The sequence below is a fragment of the Seriola lalandi genome, unplaced genomic scaffold (genome assembly GCF_002814215.2).
Source record: "Seriola lalandi dorsalis isolate HSWRI2012SDOR001 ecotype SW California unplaced genomic scaffold, Sedor1 jcf7180002050658, whole genome shotgun sequence".
NCBI classification, from domain to species: Eukaryota; Metazoa; Chordata; class Actinopteri; order Carangiformes; family Carangidae; genus Seriola; species Seriola lalandi.
Window position 1 is genome coordinate 45,978 of NW_019521211.1, and position 18,125 is coordinate 64,102.

Sequence of the window (18,125 nt, forward strand, 5' to 3'; positions counted from 1 at the left end):
GAATTAAACACACAAGAAGAAGTACAACTGAATTAAGTAACCTCCTATACACGAGAGCCAACAAAAACTATCTAGCCACAACCATTAGCCAACGCTAGCATTGTCGTGATATGCTCCACAGCAATGCAGACAGTTAGCCTGCTAGCGATAGCAACATTTGCCAAGTACATTCATAATAATGGTAACAGCAAGTTTGCAAACGTTATAATGCCCTTTGTAGCCGGTAACTTATGAAAACAGAAATATAACATTATGTAGCCATCGAGTTACTTACAGTCAAGGAGAAGAAAAGCCAGTTATGGAAGAAAAGCTGTGGCCCTTTAGATGCTCATCGGGCTCTCCATCTCAGTAAAGCCAGACCAGCATTGGCTCCAGGGTCAGACTGAGAAGAAAATTCAGCCTTGGATTTATCTGCACAGGCCAACTACACCACTGACAGAGCCGGTAAAAACTTTAAAAACTTTTTGAATGTTTTGATAGGCCACCAGCCGACAAGGATTTGAGCCGGTAGTCCGCACGGCCAGTCTTCCTGTGCTCTGGTCTTATCTGTGTTTGTCAGAGGCCTATTTAGACAAAAACGTGGTTTATTCAGTGGAGGAAATTCTAGAAAACTGCTTTCACCTGAACGCTGCATATGGGTGCAGGTGTGGGTGGAGCCTGTGTGTTTATAAGTGTGGCAAGGCCCTATGGTTTTACATGCAAGGACTCACATGCACTAACATGCACAAGCTGCCAGACCCAATACCAAAACAAAGAAGAGAAGTTCATATTACAACTATAAACTGTATATAAAAAGATTACAACATATACAGAGGGAGTGTGACTTCATTCTCTGCTCAGGGCGCCATTCCTTCCCTATATCTTTTCATAGAAAATAGTTGTTTCCTGCTATATTATTGTTTAAAATCTCGTTTAGAGAAACTTTAATAATGACGTTAATAACATGAAACAAAAGTTCAAAATTTCAGATGAAGCTTTTGATTGCATGCGTTATAAAGCCCCCCATGTTCGGACACCCCAGACCATAGGTTTTATATGTACATATGACATATGATTCATGTGATCATACAGTAGGCTACAGTTGATCAAATGCAGTCTTCAGTTTTATTTTAAGATATAAGATTATCCATTTTTGATCACAGAAAATAAAAGCTTTGTAATAACAGGAAATATACATGTAAACTCCACATGTAGCAGCATCTGTTAGGCTTCTAGTGCTACTAAAAACGACCAGGCGGTGGTAGTAAATACCCATTTAATCAACAACCAGAGTAAATAGTGAAGAGACCATCATGGAGGGTCACACAGGGCGTGTTACTGACGTCCCAAATCTACACAACACATTCTTACAGCCCGCCTGTCGACGAACCCGATTGGCCGCCGATCCTACTGCTGGAGAGCTCGTCTTCTGATTGGTTAGCGTCCTTGCCACTCAGCTGTGGTAAACGACACTGCTAGCTGTTTCGAAAATGAAACTGGCTTGTATCTGAGTTCGAGAGGGAACGAAGAGAAAACGAAAACAAGACGGTTATCAGATAAAATCCCCGGGATTTCGATCAAGGTTTTAATCTGACGCATCGGAGGCAGGGGAAACGAAAGGGTAAAGTAACTCCATGTGGCGTTTGGGAGGTGACATTTTTGTAGAGAGAGAGAGGGGCAGGCCTGTGCTGTCAAACCACGATAACAACAACACCTGAACCAGTTCTCCTGTGTCACTGCTTATTACCATTTCAATCATCAAAAGTCAGCTATTTCTGACATTTTGTGTGAACTCAACCTTGTGCTGCACTGTAAATTGCCTCCGAGGAGAAACAAGGCATACGTCTTGCAGTCTGTTGTGGTCCTAGATTAGACTTTAAACGACAGCTTAAAGGAAATCTGCCTTCCTGTTTTTTTTCAGCTGGGAATGTTGAGTAACCACCAGAGCTGGAAAGGACGTACTGCACTGCAATGGAGGTAAGGATATTTCTTTAACTGACATAACATGTACAATATTTTTGCTTTCAGAGGTGTATCAGTATATAGCATTAGTTAAATGTCACCAGCACCTTTGGTATCTCCTCCCAACTACATGTCAAATGAAGAGTTCTGTCCTTACACCACAAAATCTTGTTATTACTTTTCTTTTATAAATCTAAACTTATATGCACAGTAAATATGGTGCCATCTTGAGGAACATTTTGCCTTTTTTTAAGTAATTTTCTTTGTACTTCATTCCTGCCAGGTGCCATTGTTTTGTCAATACTGCACTATATGTGTTATACTTCATAGCATGTAATTATGATATCAAGGCAATAAGCAATTAATCTGAGGAGTCTCTTTGGGACCTCCTGTCATTATTATTATCTGTCTGAAGGCTTTGAGACCTGCAGTGCCAGGTGGATATGACATTGTTTATAATAATTTTGCTGTCACAACTTTAATTAAGTAGACATATCGTTTGTCAATGACCCATTTGGTTGGTTTTGGTTTCAGCTGATTAGTTACTTTGTTTAACTGACAACGGCAAATGCAACATACAGGGGATTTACCATAAGTTTCATATGGTATTCTCAGTACACACCCTTTACATTTCACATAATCGCTGAACCTTTCCCAGGCCATTCGTTACAATTCGTTCATTATTTAGTCCCATCTGAAGCTAGTACATCATGTAGAGGCTTCAGTATTGTATAAGGAAAGTGCCCTTTAAACTGGATGTCTAGTTTTGAATCTCCTGTGTCAGCAAGTATCCAGCTGTAGGCTGTCTGCGCTTTCAATGATCCTGACCTCTGATCTCTCAAAAGGATCAGATAAAATAGAATTTTTCTTGAGGGATCAATATTAAATAATGCAAAAATCAATAATGAGTTATACTCTTAGTGTCACAAGGAATGTTGCCTTTAAAGATCAAGGATAATGTTGATGGTAAGGCCTCAATAGGGGCTGTAGGCCGAACCACACATTTTTCATAATTTAGACTGTGTAATCGCAAAAATGAGTTGGTGATGATTATATGGCTCCTCATTTCCCCTTCTCCTCTCCATCAATGTTGACTATTTGTCTTCATATCTTCCACACTCTTGCCTTACCCTCATCTCCCTCTGCTTTTCTCTGTTCTCCAGTCTGTAGCAGTGGGTTTGGCTACTTGGTGAGACTGAAGCCTCTGTCAGTATGGCGCACTTTGACACAGAGTACCAGCGTCTGGAGGCGTCCTACAGCGACTCTCCCCCTGGAGAGGAGAACCTGCTGATGCATGTGCCTGAAGGAGCCAAATGTATGACACACACATACACACAAAGATCACAAACAGATCATGGACTTCAGAATCACATTCTTCTCTTTTACACAGACAGTGATACTTCACAAGAACGCCATTACTAATTTGCAATGCATTTTTTGCAGCCCAATGGCACCACATAGAAAACCTGGACCTGTTTTTCCAGAGAATATCCTTTTATATGTTTTTGGCATATATTCGTTGTTTGTTATGTTCTGTGAATTGTGCTTTCTTAAATTTGGCACTGTGAATGATCTCAACACAAATAACATTTTTATCCATATTAGTCCTTAACATTCAATACGTCTATAATCTGCATCAGAAGAATGGATTCACCTGTATGCTGCTGGGAGAGATCTTTGAGCTGGTGTACGTATCCTGCCCATCATAAATTATGTTTTTCATGCAAAGTAGTATCCGTATAGGAGTTTAAGGTGTCTTATATGTGTATTTTCTCCCTGTCTTTCCTCGCTTCGTCTTTCTCTTTCCCCTCTTTGTTTTTCCATGCAGTCAGTTGCTATTTGTGGTTGGCTTCACAGTGTTCCTAGCTAACTGTGTAGATTATGACATCCTCTTTGCCAACAAGTTTGTAAATCACACTGATTCATCTAAAGTCACCTTGCCGGATGCCTTCCTCCCAGTGAATGTCTGCAGTGCCCGGTGGGTATGACATAGTTTATAATAATTGTCCTTAATGATATGTACCTTTTTGCATAAAATCTACAAGTGTTATTTACATTGCAAATGTGGTGTAGCTGAGGATAGGTCAAGTGGTTGCTTTTTTAGGATACAAGAATCCAGTGACACACCTGTAAAGAAAGAGCACTGCTTTAACATTCATGTAGAATTTCGACAGTACAGTGTGATGTAAATCATCAGATGGGACTGTTATTTTTAGTCTTGTGTATTGGGAAATGATTGAATGATAAAAGTAAATATTTTCTCCCATAGTATCCAAGACAATGCATTTGTGATCTTTGTGCTGATAATCTCTGGGGTGTTTTGGCTACATCGGCTGGTCAAATTTATCTACAACGTCTGCTGCTACTGGGAGATCCGATCTTTCTATATCAACGCCCTCAAGATGACCATGGTGAGACAGACAAACTAACGTCACATGATTTGTTCTGTTGACATTAGAAATACAGTCTCCTAGAATGTTAAAAATTGAGACAGCCTTCACTGTGCTTTTTCTTCTCAGTCAGAGCTCCCCTATGCAACATGGCAGGAGGTTCAGGCCAGGATAGTGGAGATCCAGAAGGAACACCAGATCTGCATACACAAAAAGGAACTTACAGAGCTTGATATTTACCACCGCATTCTCCGCTTTAAAAACTACATGGTGTGTTCATTTGTGATGAAATGTTAATAACACTGTGTGGTGCAAAACTATTCATGTTTAACACTACCCACACGCTCATGTTTAAAGCTACTTGCAAACATAATGACACAGTGGTGTGACCTGAAACCAAACTAAAGCTGTCTTCCTCCGCTTTTCTAGGTCGCTATGGTGAATAAATCACTCCTTCCTGTGCGATTTCGACTTCCTGTACTTGGGGAGTGTGTGTTCTACACCCGGGGTCTCAAGTACAACTTTGAGCTCATCTTCTTTTGGGGGCCAGGTGTGTGTATGTTCACTGTGATTCAATATATGCGTACAATATGTATCTGCATTTCTACGGTGTCTTGTTTAGGTGAAGTCATGGGTCTGTTTGCAGGCTTTGAAAAGGTTTAGAATTACAAAGAAGTCTTATTTTTTATCTCTCTTGTTTTTTTGTTTTGTTTTTGTTTTGTTTTGTTTTTTTGTTTTTGTTTTTTTTTATTGTTTCTCTGTAGGCTCTCTATTTGAGAATGAGTGGAGCCTAAAAACAGAGTATAAGAGAGGAGGCAACAGGCTTGAGCTGGCGGACAGGCTAGCGTCTCGTATCCTGTGGATTGGCATTGCCAATCTGCTGCTGTGTCCGGTCATTCTGGTGTGGCAGATCCTCTATGCCTTCTTTAGTTACACTGAGGTAATTGCTCCAGAAGAGCAGATACAAACTCTAATCAATTTCCTCTTTCATTTAGTACTGTAGATAATAGTTTGTTGTGTGTTTGTGTGTATCTAGGTGATCAAGCGAGAGCCTGGTTCTCTGGGAGCGAGATGCTGGTCTCTCTACGGTCGCTGCTACCTGCGTCACTTCAATGAGCTGGACCACGAGCTCATGTCACGTCTCAGCAAAGGCTACAAGGTCAGTGGACTAGCTCACCCTCTGCAAACAGTTGATGCTCTGAAGTTGCTTGTCCTCCAGGTTTACAACTGCAAAATTTTATAACACTGAATTGTTATTTTTCTTTAAATAAATGCAAAGAATGCGTCTGTACATGGCAGTGTAGAAAATCACATAACATTAAAATAAATATTTTTGAATACATACCATGCTCTTAGTGTTTATATTTGTGCTTCTCATTACTTATGGAATTGATTAAGTGTTTCCTCTTCCCCTTTTTCTCTTCCTCTTCATTCTCTTTTGTTCCCATTTCATTCAGGCTGCATCCAAGTATATGAACTGTTTCCTTTCACCACTGCTGACAGTGGTTGCCAAAAATGTAGCGTTTTTTGCTGGGTCCCTCCTGGCCGTTCTCATCGCCCTGACCATCTATGATGAAGACGTTCTTGCAGTGGAACATGTTCTCTCATCAATCACACTGCTGGGAGTGTGTATCACAGTCTGCAGGTATGGATTAGTGTTACCTAGTCAATCTGTCGGCTGCTCTCATCTATCTAAATGCACATAATTGATTTAATGATTTTATTTAACCAAAGCATTTTATGAACATACAGATGATCATTCAGATCATTTAATGATTAGTCAGGATACACAACAATGCCCAAAGGCTTATTTCCATTATGGTCCATTGGATTGGGAAAGCAGAGGAGGGAGGAGAAAGTACTACAGCCTGTAGCAGCTTGTCAGTGAGTTGTTCAGTCACTAAAATATATCACTAGTTCCCCACTCCTCTCTGCTAATGTATTAACTTCATCATTATAAAACAGACATTAAATTGCAAACATCAGGTGCAAATATCCAACATGAATAAAAGACACAAACCTTCAACTGGAAAGTCGGTATGTTATCCACCAGCCATTTTTTTTATTGCGCTTTTAAAGCTACCCAGAGTTGTAATCTCTTTAATGCAGCTTACTCTGCTGTATAACTGATGAGTATAAGAGGGTTTCCTTCCCTAAGTAGCTGCTGACTCTTTGAAATCTGTGTTAGCTCTGAATTGAAATCGTCAAGTATTGGGGAACATTACCACAAACTGAGTTCTACCTGTCTAATTCTATTTTGTACTTTTGTGAGGACAGTGACGGACCGTTATTATCCAATATCCTTCAAAATAAAGTTCTTTTCCACCATCATCATCTCTCTCTCCTCAGGTCATTTATTCCTGATAAACACATGGTGTTTTGTCCTGAGCAGCTGTTGCGGGTTATCCTGGCTCATATCCACTACATGCCTGACCATTGGCAGGGTAATGCACATAGATATGAGACCCGGGACCAGTTCTCCCAGCTCTTCCAGTACAAAGCAGTGAGTACAAATACATGCAGCATGAAAATGTGAGGTGTAATTAATATTACTAATAATGACTTTATTGCACACATATATAACAATCTAGTTACCTTTCTAGAGAATATTGTCTTAGCTCATAGATTATTTTGTCTAATGACACGCTTTACTCTCGCACTGTTATTTGCATTTATATCTTAAAGCAGACCAGTAAAAACCACAGGTTTCTGCTGCCGGCTATGAAATAGATGCACTGAAGAAATGGGGTTTTAGTGCCGTGTTGCGAAGCACCTTGTTGGTACTTGTAAGGGGAAGAGATTAACTCTCCACTCCCAGATTTCCTCAGCTGGTGGCACTTTTAAATCTTTAATCTTAAAGCCACCAAAAGGATTATGTCATTTTTAAAAAGCACATTTAAATTTTTAGGTACGAGTTGGCTCAATCCTTGTCTGTTATCTGACTCTAACATTAATGTTTCCCCATCTGTTTGTGCCCAGGTGTTTATTTTAGAGGAGTTGCTAAGTCCAGTAGTGACTCCAATCATCCTCATCTTCTGTCTGAGGAGAAAGTCTCTGGAGATCATTGATTTCTTCAGGAACTTCACAGTGGAGGTGGTTGGGGTGGGAGACACCTGCTCCTTTGCCCAGATGGACATCAGGCAGCATGGACACCCTGCGGTGAGGGCTGCTGCAATAAGTGAAGCCATACACACATGAAGCCACACCTGTAGACACGCATTTAAAGTGCTTAGATAGAGAGTGTTGTGTGTCTCTGATTTTACTCTTTCCTCCCTCTCTTAGTGGATGTCGGCGGGCAAGACAGAGGCGTCTATCTACCAACAGGCAGAGGATGGAAAGACGGAGTTATCTCTAATGCACTTTGCCATTACCAACCCTCAGTGGCAACCTCCGCAAGAGACAACACACTTCATCAGCCAGTTGAAAGAAAGAGTTCACAGAGAGGCCACGGGGGCTCCTACGGACACACATCCACTCTCACTGTCAGAGTCTGAGGTATGGAGATAAGCCATGCTAAGTCATGCTAAGTATCACGGTGGTTTTAAGTTAAATTTCCTATCATCTTAAGAAGTAAAATTGGATTTACTCTTTTTTTCTCTTATCCTTTTTCTGCTTCTCGCTGTCTTTCTCTCATAGCCAAGGAGCCTCATTGCAAACCTCTTGGCAGGTCCCTCTACACTGGCCTCTGTTCATTTTGGCAGGGACGGCTCTTTGACCAATCACGCAGCAGCTGGCATAAGTGATGGAGCGTCTGCCTTGCGCTCCCTTTCCCCAATCAGCAGCAGTCTGCACCTGAGAGGTAGTTTGAGTGCAGCTCACAGGACTGCTGGCCACACTTCAGCCATGAGCAAGGCAATGGCAGGCTCTGGGTAAGAAAATACTCCTTCTGAAATATGCCTCAACTCAATTCCTTTTCAGGCCACATCTTTCTGTCCAACACTAAATATTCACTGAGATACTGTCTTTCGCTACCATTTTACTTTGTATCCCCATGCCTTTCTCTTTCTGTCCTCATTTTCTCCACATTCTTGCTTTCTCCTCCTGTAGGACTGATGCCCGAACTGTGAGCTCGGGCAGCAGTGCATGGGAGGGTCAACTCACGAGTTTGGTCCTATCGGAGTACGCCTCCACTGAGATGAGCATCCATGCACTTTACATGCATGAGGTAAGTGTGTATATGCACACATGCGAGCTGTGGCCTTGTCATGATGAAAATCTTACAGATCTTCTCCATCTTGGGCCCCACGTGTAATACCTTCAACTGTATCTATATTTTTTTGTCTTGTAGCTTCATAAACAGCAGTCTCGTGGCGAGGTGTCTCGTCACACCTGGCACAGGCAGGAGAGTGATGAAAGCAGTGATAGTATCCCTGATGAAGTGAGGAGCCATCCCAATCCTCATTCTAGAAATTTCCCCCGCTCACATACTTTCCCCACCACAGTTCCCAGTCCTAGTGCCATTCCCACTTCAGCTTCAGCAAACAGCAGTGCCATCGTGGGCCATCAGGGGGCATCATCACAGGGCAGCAGCCATCGGCGCCATAGTGGACCTACCACAGGTATCCACATTGTGGTTATCTCTCCATTTTTCACATCACATACATTTGAATGAATGGTTATTTAATGATCCTTTGGACAGCATCAGAATAATTTCAGCCTACGGTTCTTTTCATATACGTATTATCTAATATAATATTTTTAACATTACCTATCTCTTATTACTTTGGAAGATTATTGCACTAAATTCTTACTTTTCTGATTCTGTCACAGAGGTTTTTCACAACTTGCAGCACCATTATTTCTATGAATGAAAACACATTGGTAGAAAATTTGTATAGATAGATAGATACTTTATTTTGTGATGACGTATATATTAGAAAGAGATGTGTGTTTAGGACAAGAAATACTGATGTAGTGTACAAATCATTCTCAATCCTGGTGTAAAAGTGAGTGGCTGAGTTTGGCTCAGTAGAAGATCTATAGAGCTTTCAGAGTATTTCATTATTTGTAAACCAACTGAGAACACAGCTGTGCTGGTGCTATAGAGATCAGTGCTAATTGCTGACACCTTTCAACCACACTGTCTGTTTTCCAGACTGTTTTGGTGCAGGGTGGAAGGTAGTGAGGTCTGCCCGTGTGCCCATGGGAGGCTGGGCAGAGGAGGACCAGGCAGCACCACGACAGCACGAGCCGCTACCAGAGGAGAGCTCAGAGGACGAAATGCCTCCTCACATACACAAGGTGATTGCAGTTTGTGTGTGACTGGGATGGTGTTGTTAATCTGCTTGTGTTCACTGCAACTAAACAGATGTTTTTTTTATTTCTTTTTAGGTTACATAATCAAGTCATGTGACTAAGTATCAGCACCCTACCTTCCATAGATAACCACAACAAACACACACCCTCACCCTTGACCAAACCTTTCTCCAGGATTGGCCATCTGATCAGACACAGATGAAGATGGAAATGTACCATGATCCCTACAAATACGCAAGTAGTAAAACCATCTGGACAAGTTTAGATTGATTTATGAGAACCATGACTTACTAAATGACTTCCTACATGCCTAAACAGGCAAACAGGGTAAATCTCTGAACTTGTGTATCAGAAGAGGACCTAAAGGATCAAGTTCTTTCCAATAGTCATTGGTACCGTCAGATTACACTACACTTTTTTATAATGTCTAAGGATTACAAAATGAAAGTGCATGTGTTGCTGCGATGTAACATAAATTGTGAACACTCAGCACTGCTGCCATAGAAAAATACAGAACAAATTGAACAAACTATGATCACAATAGTCCAAACTGTGCTCTTTTCACAATCAGATGGTGTGAGAAGTGAAATCTGAAGAATGTATTGTGTCTCTATAACAATAACAACATTCAAAATGTTGGTTACATACAGACTTTCATTGTGTATATCTGTTCTTGTACCAGTAGCAAAAGGCTGTGCATCATGCTCTGTGCTCTGTTTCAGCTTGTATTCTGCCTCTTCGCAAAAAATATTAAGGCCTCAAACAGTATAAAATTCAGTTGATATTTTTCAATTACATATTTTACTCCTTAGAGTTTTTTTTTTTTTTTTTTTTTAAATTTCATTCTGGATTCATTAAATTTCAAAGTTCAAGTGAATTTCCTAAAATGTTCTGAAACTTTTCCTGAAGTTTGGCTCTGTTTGCACAGATAGATGCTAATTTTAAAGATAGATTGTACAAAGAAGCCTGGTATTGTGCATGCGCACATGCACTATGTACATAAATGTTATCAGGTCAAGTAGCCTGCAGCCATACAGAATACTGAATACATCACTTTAACACAGTTGTAGGGTATTTTATATAATCAGAGATGTTGAATGCAAACACATTTTAATCTGAGGTTTTTAGGTTTTTACTGTTTACCATTCATTATTTTACAACAGACTAGCTAAAAGGTGCGGCAGACAAATAAGGCTGTTAAGCATGTAATATTGACTTCTGTGCCATACAAGAAGCCCCCAATCACAAGTGCATGACTGTCATCCACTCATCTTCTGAAGAGTTGTAACTATATCACCCCACAGCAAAAATACTGACCATCCTCCATGTCCTGCCTAACCACAGCATGATTTTCCTCTGTTCCTCTATCATTAATCCGCAGTTCTTTAAAAGAATTATGCACTTTAAAAATTTGTTGATGGAGAGGGTGTCACTTATCTTGGATTGTTTGTATGTTTTCATATATATATTTTTTAATTATTTTATTTATCAAAAGGGATGTGCCATGATGATTGACAGTTGTAAATCAAGGTTGTGTTTTCTGTTGTGCATTTTGATCAGGATAAAAAGCTGTGTCACAATGCTGAACTGATAATATGGTCTAGGATGCAGTGATCCAGTGTGGTAAAGTTAGATTAAAGGTGATTACTGTTGTTTTTTGTTTGTTGTTTTATAGATCCTGTAAAATACCATTTTGTACAGCTGTAATTTCATCCATTAAAGACAAATGGTAAATGGACTGCACTAATATAACTTTTCTTCTCTCAACCACTTAAAGCGCTTTACACTGCAAGTCACATACACCCATTCACTCACACATTTATTCAGCGTAGTTCTATGCATAACGCGATTTTTCTCTATCACACACACTCACACACTGATGATACATCGGGGACATTTTGGGGTTCGGTACAGTCAATATGTGGACTGGAGGAACCGGGGATCGAACCAACGACCTTCCGATTAGTTCATATCTGAAGACTGAAAAAACAACTAGCAAATGTTGAGAGGCTTAATGATGATGAACCCCCTAATTAATATTTGGCTAATGACTGACTGACCGACTACCATTGTACCACAAAGTCGCTTTAGCGTTACGTTACATTTTCCGTCTAAATATGTCTTGACGGAGATGTTGCCAAGGACTAACGGCTAACTTGTTAGCTGTTAGCAGCTAAGCCGTTAGCTGTTAGCAGCTAAGCCTTTAGCAGCTAAGCCGTTAGCTGTTAGCAGCTAAACCGTTAGATGTTAACAACTTATCCCCTTAGTATACGGCTATCTTGGTAATTTTGCTAGCTACGTAATGTTTGTTGTCAACGGTTATGAACCAGAAAAATGAATCGTGATCATGTTATAGTCTTAATCTGTGTCGTACTGTACTCTTCTCAGAGCCCGGATAGCTCAGTCGGTAGAGCATCAGACTTTTAATCTGAGGGTCCAGGGTTCAAGTCCCTGTTCGGGCGATAATGTTTTTCTCTTTTTTGTCACATCTCTAACTGTTCTTTTGAATCAACTGTCTTCTGTCTCTTTGTTATAACTGTGTCAAAACTCTTCAAAGTCGGGATCTACTGATTTGACAAGCTAGTGGAACCGTTATACATGACCTAACGATATATATCAGCGATGGTTCATTTAGACTAGCGTTAACTACTACACTTGTAAATGTTTTGGCTAAGTTATAATGTATCAGATTGGAAGGTGTTAGTCAAGGTTTACGTTTATAATTGAATCATCACCTTTATCACAAATTATATAAATAAATGTCTCTCAAAATATAATTCTAAATACCAAGAAAATGTAAAAAGTTAATGGTATTCATGTAGCTACTGCAAACAGAATTTACCGATGGGGATAGCTCAGGATAGCTAGTTAACTTTAGCTACGGTTTTGCCTAGCCTACTTCAAGTGGATGTGTTTTACAAAAGAATTGACCACTTACAAACATAAAAAATAAAGTTTAAGTATGATGAGCAGTAGTGTACATCCACTGGATTATTATTTGTCATTCATATGAACATTTTGAAAAATCTCAAGGATAATAGTAACTTTTACATTAGATCCAACCATTTGTAGATGTGCAATGTGTGTGTCTGAATTTTTTTGTACTTTTTAGGCTGGAGTTATTGTCATGACCAGTGTTGTGCAGCCAGGGCTTCTCCAAAAACTTTTATGCATTTAAATTAAGAGACAACAGGGGACTTTCAGAGAGAAATCTGAGTCCAGTAAAGACATAAACACACAAACATCAAATGTGTTTGTTAGCATGTGTGTGTATATATATATATATAATCCTCTATGTGTGTCCATATAAGAACTTAAGTATACAGGTGCTGTTAAGGATGCTTACACGTTGAGAGGTGGAAGTGTAATAGGTGCTGATACATGGTTTAAGGAGGATAGGTGTCCCCCTGCTTGTCCTGCTGGGACAGATGACACGCCTGGTAACCATGTAGGGTAGCTGATGGGAGGCAGCTGAGGTCCTGCAGGGGTAGGACCATAGTGATGATGATGATGGACAGCACTTCCCCTTGGTTTGACATCTTGCCTTACAAAAATAGGGTTTCCCTGGTAACTGTCCTGGAAATACAAATTTGGGACTTTGTTGCAAGAAAGAGATTACAGTTTTGTAAAGAGTGGCGACTTTGTGCTTTGACTCTATGTGTCAGAGAGTGTCTGTGTGTTTACCTGTCCAAAATGAGTTGAACAGTGACTGGACCCCCCGAGTGGCGAGAAGACCATAGGAGGCATGGCTTTCAGCATCATGTTGTGCATTATAATCTGGTGCATCTGGGCATTTTGCATCAGCATCAGTTCCACCATGTCTAACATGCAAATTACACATAACATGAATAACACAGGGATGAATACAGGGAGACTGAAATAAGATATATATCTATTTGCTGTTACATACCCTCCTTGATGCTGCCTGAACGTGGTGCAGGGTATGGGTGAGGTGGGGGAATCTGAGCAATCAGAGGCTGCTGTGGTGGCAGCTGTTGTATGATGGTGGCAGGCTGCTGGGGTAGCTGAAGAGAGAAATGAAAAAAGGGGAAATGATTAGTTCTGTTACATATTTAATTTGCACTATTCTTGGCCTCATTGCACGTCAATCTGGATTGCAGCGTCAGTGATAAATATCTAACATGAAAGGAAATTGATGAACAAAAATAGAAAAAGGGAATAGGAAAAGAATATTAAATGCTTTCAACAAGCCACATAGAAGCAAAGTAACAGATCTGTGGGATTGGAGATGTTCTTGAGATTACTGTCGATTGTCTTACAGTCTGTGCAACAATGCGTGGAGGTGGTGGAGGTGGCAGGAAGGGCAGAACAGGGGCTGGGTGGTGGATGTGGGTGGGTACCATGGTTGAGAGTGGTGGAGGGGCAGCAACAAATTGTGACTGGTGGTGTCTTTGGGGACCTCCCCAGGTGTGAGGTCTGCTGAGATCTTCTAGTATGTGCTGCTCCTACACAGAAATTGACACTGTGACAAGTGAAACAATAAATACTGAAAACACTGGTCAAATGCTCTTTTTGGAAATTTCTTCTGTTTTTCTCTTGCATTGATTTTTATTGTCTTCATCTCTCTTAAAGTAGGTAAATAATATGTGACTAAATAAAAACTTATAGAAGATAAAGATTTTGTACTGACCCTCAGTCTTTGCAGCAGGTCCTGCTTTCGCCTTAATGCACGGTGCAGTGCATCCATCTGCCCATCATAACTCCCTGAGCAGAGAAAATCATGTTTTCACAAACTAACCCTGTAACTTTTTACTGTCCCTCATGTTTACGACCTCAACTTGCTCAGTCAATACAGTTCCATATCATATCAGTTTACTGCCAGGTTAAGTTTATCACTACATGACATTTTGTGAAGTCATTCTTTAATTCAGCTAAAGAGCCCGGATAGCTCAGTCGGAAGAGCATCAGACTTTTAATCTGAGGGTCCAGGGTTCAAGTCCCTGTTCGGGCGATAAGATGACTGAGAGAAGGTAATACTATCCACAGCTTAAATGGTTTCATCACAAACATTTCTTTGATATCTTACTTGCAGACTCTGCTCTGTCGTCCATATTGTGCTTTTTGTTTTCCAGTCTCTAGGAATGTAAGTCAAGAATGTTACTTGAAGATTAGGATGTGTAATTTTTTCAAAAAAGGAGACAAAAAAGGTCTAGCTAAACTATTTTACATGAGAGTCCTTGAGAGGAAAAATTACCAAAGTAAATGAAGATCAAACTACAGCGTTCTATAAACTGTAGACTAACTTCACCTACCTTCTCCAGTAGTTTGAGTTGGAGTCTTGTCATCTGATCAACCATGGAGCTGCCATCCTAAATATACCAATAATTGGTTGAAATACTAGACACAAACATACAGATGTGCATGTATATGCTTTTAATACCTAATTAACCTGAAATCTTGGCATTTGGAGTCACACAAACTGTGTTCACCTGTGTGTTTGAGTCAAAACTAAAGCCGCACAGTGGTTGCCATGGGGCACACCTGTTTACCACTATGACTTGCATACCTGCATGGTTTCTATGCTGAGACAGAGAAGAGGGAGGCAGTCTTTCAACATCAAATACCATTACTCAGTACCCAAAATGCACTTATTCTGGAAACAAATAGAATTACCCGGCTTGGATATATTCCGTGCCAATTTCATCTAGAAATATAGATAGATATCTAGATAGATGTATTCGTTAAAGGTAACCTACAAATAACATGATTACAGGATGACAGGATTACACTTATTGTTATGGTTTGAAGAAATTTAACCTGAATGGTGATCTTTTGACCCACTTTTATAAAATATACTACTATATACTTTGTCATTTAGTTCCAGTAGTGTATATAAAAAGTGTTTTAGGCACTTTAGATGTTTAGATTCTTATCCATCCTTATCCAATACCATCAGATCCCAAATTCATTCTGCTGCATGACATCAACCCCAGACATACAGCCAGAGTCATAAAGAAATATCTTCAGGGTCAAGAGGAACAAAAAGTCCTGCAACAGATGGTATGGTCCCCAAAGAGCCCTGATCTCAACATCATGGAGTCAGTCTGGGATCACATGAAGAGACAGAAGACACAGAGACAGCCTAAATTCATAGAAGAGAACTGTGGCAGGTTCTCCAAGATGTTTGGAACAAACTACCTGCCAAGTAGCCTACGTTAAAAACTGTATTCAGATGCACCTTGTACTAGAACTGTTGTAAATGGCAATGGATGAGTTAGGAGTTAGTTTTTTTCTGTTTACTGCACTTAATATAAAGTAAATTAATAAATAAAAACTATTCATGGCATTATTTTTGAAAGCATCCGCCCCTTTTGTACAGTGCCGTACGTTGCTCTATTGCCATAGAAACTCCGCAGCAAGTGAGGGACTGGGCATTCACTTTCAAAACAGAAATGAACAGAGGCATGTTTTGTATTCGCCTGCACTGATTGGCTACAACAGCCGTCAATCCAACATTGGCTACTACAAGGTGGTTTATTGGTGCTGCAGGAATACGTTTAACCGAGGCAAACACCATTGGCTAAAGACGTGGACTGAAATGATTTGATTCGTCCGTTCATTCAAGGAAACTCGATAAGGGCGGAGTTGAAATGTCTTGGCGGCCATATTGAATATTATCTGTTGACAGTTGTGTCTACGATAGCTGAAATATTTTGTTTTAGCTAACTTATGCTAGTCGTTGTGCTTTTCAATTGAATTAGGACATCTGTCCTAAACTTTTAATGCCTTTGTTTAAACCAAGAGATGGACGAAGATGAACGTCAGAGGAAACTAGAAGCAGGGAGAGCTAAGGTTTGTTGCCAACATTTAACGCACGCTAATACGGAATGCTAGCAGTTAGCTAACTCTTTTGTCATAGCACTGCGTTTGTCCACAGCTAACTACACCCACCTCCACATTTTATTACGTTTGTTTTATTTGATCGTTGCTTGGATTCCAATTATCCGTTAAATTTCGGGTACTCGCAACTTTACTCATTTGCCGCGCACATGTGGCGGGTTGAACATTAGCAGAGCTTGCACATAGCTAAAGATAACAATAACATTTATGGAGTAGATAATCGGCTAATGAACTGAATCACTTCACATACACTTCGAGTCCAGCACGGATAGAATGAGGCACTTACAGAGTCGAGGGAGATTATTTCTAACCTGTAAAATGAATACTTTAAAAACATTTAAGATATTGCCAAAGAGCAGGTGCAGCCCCTTTTTTTGTTGTTTTTTTAAATAATATTTTGGCACATGGTTAGAGTAACTTCCATACAGAACTGTCCATTGTTGCATTTCAGCATCATAAGCTTTGTGTATCGCTATATACAATCACAATTTCAGCAGCCATTGTAACTTTTGCCAACATCCAGAAACATATTATAGTTATAAAATGTTCCCAGTATAAGAGGTCATTAAGTTTAACATGGGTATAGCTCTGTCCCAAGCCTTGAAAACAATAAAATTACTTATTTAGATTCCTAATGTTAGTAGTTAGATTCTTTTATTATATTTTATTCTAGTTACACTCCTTTTAGCTCTCTACAGCTGTCTGAGAGCCAAGAGATAGTATAGTAGAAGTAGAGTATTCCAAATGGTATTTTTTCACCATTCTGTGAAATGTATTACTGTGGTGCTGCCAAAATTGGGGAAAAAAGCAAGCAGCTGTTTTACTTCAATGGAAGACCATATTAGTAATGAATGAATCAATGACCAAGAATTACTCTCTATGGATAACCAGGCCACGTTGTCTAAAATCTAGGTTCAAAACTAGGTCACCTTCCAAAGAGATAGACCATCTCGTGATGGGATCACACCAGTAATGATGCCTGTCAACATGTTGACGTTCTAAGCAATGAATACTCAGTACTTATTATTACATTATTGCATGAGTAAATAAGTAAAGTTTTGTGACTGCATCTTGCACAGTTGTGACATTATTGCTCAAAATCACCTCTTTGACAGTTCCGGCTACAGTAGATGTGTCCATGACCACAATATGTCAAGATGACACACATACACACGCACACAGACTCACCAAGTCAATATCATATCATCCCTGCCATAGTGGCTGGTAGTAAAGATGATAAATTACTATATTGCATGATGCTAATAGAACAACGCAACTGAACCACTGATATTCCTTATGACAGAAATCCTCCAACATGCCACGAAACCAGTCGGTAAGTATAGAAATTGGTGACTGGCGGGGACATTGGACTTTGTTTATGGGATTATTGGTTTGTGGACATTGTGAATTCACTCTTCTTGTTTTTCTTTCTCTTGACTGGGCAATCAGGGCTTCCTTATGCTTTTCTGCACTATGATAAAGAATGATGCACAATACAGATTTTCAATTTTCTAAACCTGAAAGTAAATCTGCATTGCCTTCATAATTTGACTGTCTAATATACAGTAGCTGCACACCTTGCATACTCTGTCATGCTGGTTTGCGGCCATCAGGTGGTGCAGTGAGCTCATGAGATTTAGTAAGGTTAGATATGTTGCTCTTGCATCTTGCATGAAT

General features: G+C 40.0%; 3 protein-coding genes and 2 non-coding genes across 7 annotated transcripts in view; 4 read left to right on the forward strand and 1 right to left on the reverse strand.

Annotated features, from left to right (window-relative positions):
* Positions 1-1,446: 1,446 nt before the first annotated feature.
* Positions 1,447-11,325, forward strand: atg9a (ATG9 autophagy related 9 homolog A (S. cerevisiae)). Its single transcript, XM_023399150.2, has 20 exons — positions 1,447-1,600; positions 1,901-1,956; positions 3,105-3,256; positions 3,385-3,428; positions 3,564-3,628; positions 3,770-3,919; positions 4,211-4,352; positions 4,461-4,601; positions 4,761-4,881; positions 5,096-5,271; positions 5,368-5,490; positions 5,789-5,976; positions 6,681-6,834; positions 7,311-7,490; positions 7,614-7,826; positions 7,968-8,200; positions 8,379-8,496; positions 8,620-8,890; positions 9,427-9,572; positions 9,663-11,325. Exons 3-20 carry the CDS (start codon positions 3,154-3,156, stop codon positions 9,669-9,671), a joined length of 2,577 nt encoding a protein of 858 aa, XP_023254918.1. The 5' UTR covers positions 1,447-1,600; positions 1,901-1,956; positions 3,105-3,153; the 3' UTR covers positions 9,672-11,325.
* Positions 11,326-11,976: 651 nt separating this feature from the next.
* trnak-uuu (transfer RNA lysine (anticodon UUU)) lies at positions 11,977-12,049 on the forward strand. Its single transcript has one exon. It is a non-coding gene; the product is annotated as a tRNA-Lys (tRNA).
* A 477-nt stretch (positions 12,050-12,526) lies between these two features.
* On the reverse strand, positions 12,527-15,012 carry cunh21orf58 (chromosome unknown C21orf58 homolog). The gene is made up of 8 exons (XM_087171959.1): positions 14,998-15,012; positions 14,861-14,917; positions 14,635-14,683; positions 14,239-14,312; positions 13,868-14,053; positions 13,498-13,612; positions 13,272-13,408; positions 12,527-13,151 (listed from the first exon to the last, which is right to left on the reverse strand). Exons 1-8 carry the CDS (start codon positions 15,010-15,012, stop codon positions 12,930-12,932), a joined length of 855 nt encoding a protein of 284 aa, XP_087028085.1. The 3' UTR covers positions 12,527-12,929.
* On the forward strand, positions 14,487-14,559 carry trnak-uuu (transfer RNA lysine (anticodon UUU)). Its single transcript has one exon. It is a non-coding gene; the product is annotated as a tRNA-Lys (tRNA).
* A 1,222-nt stretch (positions 15,013-16,234) lies between the features above and the next one.
* The window catches only part of pcnt (pericentrin), a 35,387-nt gene continuing 33,496 nt past the window's right edge, over positions 16,235-18,125 (forward strand). For 2 of the 3 annotated variants that reach the window (XM_023399148.2, XM_087171957.1), the window contains exons 1-2: positions 16,235-16,400; positions 17,752-17,781. In XM_023399148.2, coding sequence (XP_023254916.1) covers positions 16,353-16,400; positions 17,752-17,781 — 78 coding nt within the window. In that variant the 5' untranslated portion in view covers positions 16,235-16,352. The remainder of the gene's footprint in view (positions 16,401-17,751; positions 17,782-18,125) is intronic. The other variant, XM_087171958.1, reaches the window with a different exon arrangement.

What these genes read in the sequence shown, in the direction of transcription:
- atg9a (XM_023399150.2), top strand. Translation starts at nt 3,154, where the DNA reads ATGGCGCACTTTGACACAGAGTACCAGCGTCTGGAGGCGTCCTACAGC. An exon ending in GTCTCAGCAAAGGCTACAAG is followed by an intron (nt 5,491 to 5,788) that starts GTCAGTGGACTA and finishes CATTTCATTCAG; the next exon opens with GCTGCATCCAAGTATATGAA. An exon ending in AAGGCAATGGCAGGCTCTGG is followed by an intron (nt 8,201 to 8,378) that starts GTAAGAAAATAC and finishes CTCCTCCTGTAG; the next exon opens with GACTGATGCCCGAACTGTGA.
- cunh21orf58 (XM_087171959.1), bottom strand. An exon ending in AACTCAAACTACTGGAGAAG is followed by an intron (nt 14,684 to 14,860) that starts GTAGGTGAAGTT and finishes TTACATTCCTAG; the next exon opens with AGACTGGAAAACAAAAAGCA. An exon ending in TTCAGGCAGCATCAAGGAGG is followed by an intron (nt 13,409 to 13,497) that starts GTATGTAACAGC and finishes TTTGCATGTTAG; the next exon opens with ACATGGTGGAACTGATGCTG.